This window comes from Branchiostoma belcheri, unplaced genomic scaffold, assembly GCF_001625305.1.
Source record: "Branchiostoma belcheri isolate BF01 breed outbred unplaced genomic scaffold, Haploidv18h27 scaffold75, whole genome shotgun sequence".
NCBI classification, from domain to species: domain Eukaryota; kingdom Metazoa; phylum Chordata; class Leptocardii; order Amphioxiformes; family Branchiostomatidae; genus Branchiostoma; species Branchiostoma belcheri.
Genome location: NW_017804409.1, coordinates 476049 through 483836, shown reverse-complemented (window position 1 = coordinate 483836; position 7788 = coordinate 476049). Strand labels below are relative to the sequence as shown.

At 39.1% G+C, this 7788-nt stretch overlaps 1 protein-coding gene across 1 annotated transcript in view; it reads right to left on the bottom strand.

Annotated features, from left to right (window-relative positions):
- The window catches only part of LOC109485366, an 81392-nt gene that overhangs the window by 26623 nt on the left and 46981 nt on the right, over positions 1-7788 (bottom strand). Inside the window, exons 6-9 of the mRNA XM_019788924.1 lie at positions 5860-6135; positions 4392-4516; positions 3351-3458; positions 2552-2720 (exon numbers count right to left, since the gene is read on the bottom strand). Of these exons, the coding sequence (XP_019644483.1) occupies positions 2552-2720; positions 3351-3458; positions 4392-4516; positions 5860-6135 (678 nt within the window). The remainder of the gene's footprint in view (positions 1-2551; positions 2721-3350; positions 3459-4391; positions 4517-5859; positions 6136-7788) is intronic.

The window sequence follows — 7788 nt, the reverse complement described above, 5'->3', positions numbered from 1 at the left end:
TACAGTGGCCATTATCGCACGGAAACATCCCGTCACAGCCTGGGAAAGATAAAGGTCAACGTCAGATTACCGCCTCATGACAATCCCTCTCGTCGGGTCACGTCCCTCGGTGGGCCCGGCTTCGGGAGCTTGTTTTTCTCGGTGATTAGGACGATTTGTTGTGAAGGCTGGCTTCCGGAGCTGTGTTCAATACTAATTCAGATAGCAAAACGCTAACAAACTACCTTTAGTGAGCAGTCTCATGAAGTTGCTTTTGTTCGTCGTTTATATAAGCTAGTAAATGTGTAAAAATATTTAGCTAAAGCTTTTCTGTGTGAGGGGATGATATGATTCCATGTTTTACCTCAATGACACACCCTGTGATGACAGGTCGTATTCCCCCATTTCACATTACTTGAAGCCGAGTGGTATACTTTTGTCTGGTTATCAATCAAATATCGCCAGGGGAGACGGGTAAGCCGCTTCCTTCTCGCGCAGTGACTTCTGCTAAAAGCCTGCCAAAGTCTCAGTAGGCCCGGGCGTCTTACCATCCATTCACGGCGAACTGCACGAAAATCCCAACGTGGAGAATACGTTATCCCAGCGTGATAGACTCCCAGCTTTAAGTGTATTTCCGTCTCCTATCTGATTTGTGCAGATTGTCACAAAAAGTTTTTCCAAAGTATGATTACGACGTTTGAGTATGGTTGTGATCAATCATGGCACAAGATTATTAATCACTGCATGTGGTGTGCCAAGTCCCAGTGATGATTGGTATTCCATAGCCAATGGTGTCGTCCTGTACGATTGCCAGTCATCACCTCTTTACGTCAATCAGCCCATCCCATGCTGATCATTTACATTCTGTGGGTTAATAAGGGTGGAACTTGGCACCTAGAGTCAGCATAAAACCGTCTCGGCATCGATTCCTAGCCTAACGTTCGTATCAGAGGACCCATGTAGCTGTCAGAAACACCCTTTACACATCATACGTGACTGACGAAATCCTTCGACTTTTGCATACAACTGCTGACACAACTTGTGCTCAAATTTACCGTCCAACAATGAATATCTCCCTAAGAAGAAGTTGCCGTCCGATATGTGTTTAGATAAAAGAAAATAAATGGCAAGGTAATAAAGCTAAGTGATACAAAACTGCAATCTTCAATCCCTGGGGCATAATTTGGCACGGCGAGAGCTCCGCTATCAATGGTGAGCCATATTTCTTCCTTGTCTGTGACAAATTCTAACAAGAAAATCCAGCTAACAGTAAAAGCTTAAGATAATCATAAAACACGTAAGACAGGCTGGAGGCATGAGGCGATAAATTCAAGTCCAGAAGGATCAAACTTTAAAGTAGATATCGCAATGATGAATTGGTACAAAATTTTGGTATATTTTCCCTACCAAAAGTAGTATTTATGATCCTGGTAGTATCACACCTTATCTTCCAATATTGGCGGGATCATATAGCCTCTATCTAAATGGAAATCAAAAACAAATACTTCATGTAATTGGAGGAGTGAGTATCCTCCCTGTTTTATCCTATCCCTTTCTTAACACATATGCTCCGCACCGTGTTCTCTCCCGTGATATTTGTATGCAGCGCAATGCTACCCAAACGGTTTGGGCGTTAATGCGGGGTCTCAACAAGCCCTGGCGAATCTTTGGGAGGCAATCAAAGGGTTTGCGCCATCGATTTTTCCTAGCGCACGCCGTAAACTGTGACCTAGGACTTGCTTGTGTGGTCCCATTGCGGATGAAGTTATTTTGACGCGAATGATTGATTGTTACACAGCGAAACACAATGTTTTTTGGACTCTTTCAGGACGTTTTCAATGCCTGTAACATGCATTGTGATTAGCCTGTAGCGCATAATGGAATGCTTTCCCTGACCTAATTCTCTCTTTTGAGCAACCCTCGGCTCTATATTTACCCAATTATTTCTTCGAAAGGAATCATGCCGACTGAATCCCAGAGGAAAGACGTCTCCGAGCAATCCATAATGCAGGGATCGATGTTCCTTATTGTCCAAGACACTGTGCCTCTCGGCCTAGAAAACCACCGCCTTGGAACAAATTTCGTGTTAAGAATCCAACAACTCGCGAGCACAGGCAACTGTATGTCGACTATGAGCTGATATTTCTCTGGTCATGACACTGCGGACTCGAGCACTAACGGTATGAGCTGCCTAATCACCTCCTGTGGTCATTAAGGATGCCGAATGGGCTCCAACAACACGTCTCTTCAATTTGGAATAAGCTAGCTCCAAATGACATTCATAGACATTCCTGTGATCTGGAGACCGTTCCTACGACTCAAAAGGGTGTTTGGACGTGAGGTCACAGATGTCAGGCTGGTTAGTTGAACATACAAGTAAAACTGCATGCATTCCATGCGTTTGCACGCGGCTGTAATTGCCAAACGTACCCGGCATTTTCCAGGTGTAATAATCCAACATGGCGGGCAATGCTTACGTCACAGTCACGTGAGTGCAAAAAATACACACCGCAAGCAAACGCAAACAACATTCGATAGTGAGAAACTTCTAAATCTGCAGTAAAATACATACTTTTCACTTCGTAAGAGAAAAAGAATCCGCTCCTTGCCCATCGACAGTTGGTTGAGTAGACGACATAGACTTTGTTTCCTGATGACGTCACCACTTCTGTCTTGGCCTGTTCGTAATAAGGGCAGTAGGAGTATATCCGCCATTTGTTTTCCCCGTTTGGCTCGTAGATCTGCAAAACATGAAACAAATATTTACTAAATTCTCAAGTTTGAATGTTTAAAACATTATTCATATAATTATGGAAAGCTTTAATCTTTAAAACTGTTCGATGAAGTGTTACAGGTATATGTCAACGAGAATATATTCCATAGTAGGGCACAAACCCTAATTGTACAATACTAATATATTGAAACTGAAATAATTGCATTTATTAATTTAATTCACAAAAGATGATATTTTAGTTTCTAAATTTCCCAACGAATGAATGCACTCACAGATCAACTCTAAAATTAAATGGTAATTAACATGCCAGATAATATTAGTAAACATCCAATTCATATGTTTTGACGAATATTTTAAACGATACATACGACGAAAAGTTATAAGTTAAAAAGTACTCCGGGCGCGGGGTGCTTTCGAGACGCACTCTGTCTCTTTTTCAAAGATCTTGTCTTGGAGTTCTCTTGCCGCGTCACTTGATGTTGGTTATGTGGGTTCGTTTACCATAAATTCTGTTATGTGTGTGTTTTCAAAAAAAATTTTATGTAACTTGAACCATGTAACATCAGCCACTAGGCTAAAGTATATCGAACCATCAACCATATATCAGCCCAGACCTAGAATTTTTATTATTACTTACCTCAAAGTTTTCCTCGCATCGCTTCTGCAGAGTTTCACACACATAGAACACATCCTGGTAGTCCGCAAACCTGACAATCTTCATCTGTATGTAGTTTTGTTCCGCCACCTACAAACCAGCAAATGCAATTTCACGCTAATCAAGCCTATCTTTTTCTCGTTAAAAACTAAACATTAAATTTTCAGTACTTTAGATGCAAGCCACAACTTCTCTTTTTTTTCAAATGATGGAATAGGTTGAATGTATGGATTCGGGGCTGGGAGTGTATGATTAATACACCGCAGGAAAGGCTCCGACATCTCGGCACCAAAATCATCTTCAGGCAACAGGCGGGTATGATCCATTCGCTTGATTTTGGAAATGTGCAAAAGGGCAATAATGTAAGCGCTACACTGGTCACTTGAAATTTCCAATGTCATTTGCCAAGCCTCAAGGACGCGGTGCGATTCAAACTTCAAAAAGAATATTGAAAAAGGCAGTCATAACCATATTTCTCTGTAGCAAGGAAGCTGCCAATTGTATAATTTTGATAAAGTTGAGGATGAGTGCCATTGTGTTTTTGATTGTGCATTATACAGAAAATAGATAATCTCTATACTTGTAGTATACCAGATACGTTTCCCAGTTTTAGACAATTACAAAATACAAAAAATTCGTATTCCTTATGACAAACCAATCACATGTTCATACATGCACACTTGCCTGAAGAAGCGAGAAGTTGAAAATGTATATTAGTATGTATAGTTTTCGTAAGGTATCACAGTACTGTAATTTACTCTAACTGCTTTATGCATGACCTGTGCTTTTGCTTTTGTAAGAGCACTAGCGTACAATAAATGTCTTTCATTAGTTCTTTGATATTCCTTAAACTATCCATTACTGAGTTATATAAGCCATGAAGCAGAACTATGAATACTGCATAATTCGACCTACCTGAAGGAAATATGGCGTGTACTCATTAATAATGTAAAACTCGTCATATATTACATTAATGTGGGTTCAACGTCTTATTAATGTAAAGTGCAAAAAAAACTATTTTACCTGTATGTCCAGACGATATTTGAAGTTGGTGTCGGTTAAGAGGGGAGGTTGACGAAAACTGCCACATGACTCCGTGACAACCGACGTCGTGTTGGCATCAAGGTAGGAGGACAGGTCTTTACAATCTGTAAAGACATTAGTGATAAACTTAGATTAACGTTAGTGATAAACGTACATTTTTTCCCTAGCTTTTACCAGTACAAATCTGAAGCTGTACGAGTGCAGCTATCAAATGTTAGAGTCCTTTATGTTAGAGTGTTAGAGTCCTTTATGTTTCAGCGAAGTCCAGTTTTGGCGTCACAAAAATAAAGTAAAGTAATGTAAAAATGTTAAAAAAACACACTAAAACGCCTACATGATCACTATTGAGATACAATATCTGATCCATAGCACTTACCACGGTCACTTTAGATCATGATGATTCCTACTGAGGCTATCTTGTTACTTCAAGACTGCCCAATTTTCAATCGCCATAATTGCAAGCGATTTTTTACACTTTATGAGAGAAAGAAGGTCTAATTCTGTTAACTTTCGTGACATCAAGTGCTAATGCCTTTTAATGCTATTTTCAGGATTCCAGAATAATCCATTTTAAGTATACAAGGCATTTGCCCGATAGAGCTGAAATGCATACAAAGATTTCAAGAAATTTCACAGACCACATCCCAGCGTATAAAACGCCTGTGTAATAAAGATACTGTTACTGATGTAGATATGCCAAACAGTCATAAACCACACTTTATGAGTCATTTACGAAGAGTAATAAAGTTTTGATCATCCATGCTCCTCATTCAATCATTTTGCTCATATATGCTGACTCTCCCGATTTTTGCTGATAAATGTTCACTTAAATCCATTGGAACTTTTTATTTGTTATTAGATACATAAGGCCGTGTAGATTTGCATATATGTATCACATGCATATGGGAATCCCTAAACTGATGCGAGCGTGCGAATAAAAACGTTTGATCAAAAAAGTTGCCTTCATTATGAAATCTTTGAGTAGAAGGTGTTATATAAGCAAATTTCGCTTTTTGACCAATACTCAATAAATATATGTGAATCAAAAAAATTATGAAATCTAGGTGGTCACGAAGGTTGAACAAATGACTTAACACACACACAGTTTATTTTGGTACGACTCTTCATTTCAATTCTTTCATATATTCCTTCTGTCTTTGGAATTGATTTTGGCATTCTACGACCTTAAATATCGCTTTCCAATATTTTTTTTTGCAATTTACAGCATATATTTTCCCATTTTGCAGCTGCTTTGTACGATGATTTACAGTATGGCGGGATTCTTTTTTGGAAACGAACTAAAATGTATGCGCCCGTGGATGTCATCCATTTAATCAAATCAACATGGCCTAAGTGATTACTAAGTAAACGTACTTTGTAAACACTAATAAACGTTTTGATATCCTGTCTGGAAAGTGTCTGAGTACAATTTGCTGTTTATCCTTACCAGTTTGTCTGTAGTCTGCCACAACTTGTCCACTACCGAGGTAGGAATATGCCACAACCAACATGTCCCCAGATGAGACAAAAGGCAAGGGCTTATTGGACGGCTCGCTGCCGCAAAACGGCCCGTACATAGGGGCGTTGGTGTTGTTTCCGTCGTAAAATGCGAAGCCCTCCAAAACGCAGTTGTTGGAGGGGTCACCTTGTAGGGTCATCTCTTTGACTTTGAAGAGGTAATGTTTTGTCCCTCGTGTCATGAGCAGTGCTGTGCAGAAGAAACCTGTAAACGACAAATATGCTTAAAGGTAAGACTTTGTTTATTTGTTTATTTCGTGAAAGGGAGAGCAAAACAGGTGCATACGCACCTTTACAAGTTGCCCTCCCCCATACAAAAACACATATACAACTTCAAAATGTACATGGTAAATAATAATAACATACAAAATACACAGAATAGACAATCACTATAGAAGGTTAAACTTAGTTCAAATATATCTAATAAGTAGTTATAATATATTGTGTTGAAACAAGACTTAGTGCGGTCTAGAAGCAATACAAGAACTACACCCACAAGAAGTGGTCCAAGTACATGGCAGGTCAAGACTGTAATGTGTGTTAAATCTGTTGTGGGTGGCCTTGAGTAGTTTATGTTTAAATGATATGACTTATTGATTATTCCAACACAAAAAGGAAATGTTGTCACATAGAGTCACTCTGGTCTTCGTCAGTAGACTGACCCATTGAGACTTGTCATGTGACTTCTCCAAAGTGTGCCGTCAACATTGGGTCAAAGGTACCTGTGTAAACGATGTTTCCGGCCCCGTCGCGGAACATAAGTTTTACCTTTAAACATGTTATAACTACTAACACAGATGAACGTTCATAATAACGACGAACACCATCAACTCGTAGCAAATGCAGCTGAACAGAATCCTCTTTGCCAGATGACTATTTTTGCACTACAATAAGTTTTCGCAGTATTTACGGCTGGTATCCCGTCAGAGGTCACTTTATGACAAGTTAAAATGACATAAATACAATTGGGAGCCAATATACAATGACAAAATAGCTGTATCCAATTGCTTTCAATGAGATGCACATCGCCATTGTTGTTGCTCTTAGAAAACTCGTTGAGATCAAGACTTGAGTTCATGTGCAACCAATCGTTTTGAGTTTACCTCAACAGGGCAACCATGACGCTATATTGAGGTTAATTTTCCAAGCGATGACAATTGATATTTACTTCCAGGTTCTCATTCTAACCTATGGTGTCAGGGTGTGGGAGAAGTTAGCCATGAGGCTATACGACCTTTGAAGTTAGCTAATAGAAATATGCACTATTTGACTTCCAGTGTTGTCGTAGTCAGTTTAGCACGTCAATGACTTTTAGAAATCATTACAGGAGGTTATTGAGGTTAATCAAAATTTCTACTTGTATCTTCTTAATGGCAATTTCAAGCAATACATTGGCTTTAGCTTGTATATTTCCACGCGAACATTTTGTATGATTATTGATGTTTTAACCTTATCTAAATACTGACAAAGCGCGTTTCTTTTAACCAATTATATAATCTGCGGACGATGCGTTTGAAAAGGTTTACAGATTGGAATTATTCATAACTTTTCTTTCAGTAACATAATTGGTAACGTTTATGAATGCAAAATGTGGAATATTCTGGGTCCATGTAAGCTACACACAGTCCGGAGACAAAGTGTTTGCCAACTTACTCGAGGTTACAAGTAGAAATATATATTCCATCTGTTGGAATATTGGGAATATTCACAAGACCCGTACATGCCCAATCAGTATTTAACAAAATTGGTAACTTTTTTGGATGCAAAATCTGGAATATTCTGGGTCCATATACGCTACTCAGAGTCTGGAGACAAAGTGTTTGCCAACCTACTCGAGGTTACAAGTAGAAATATATAT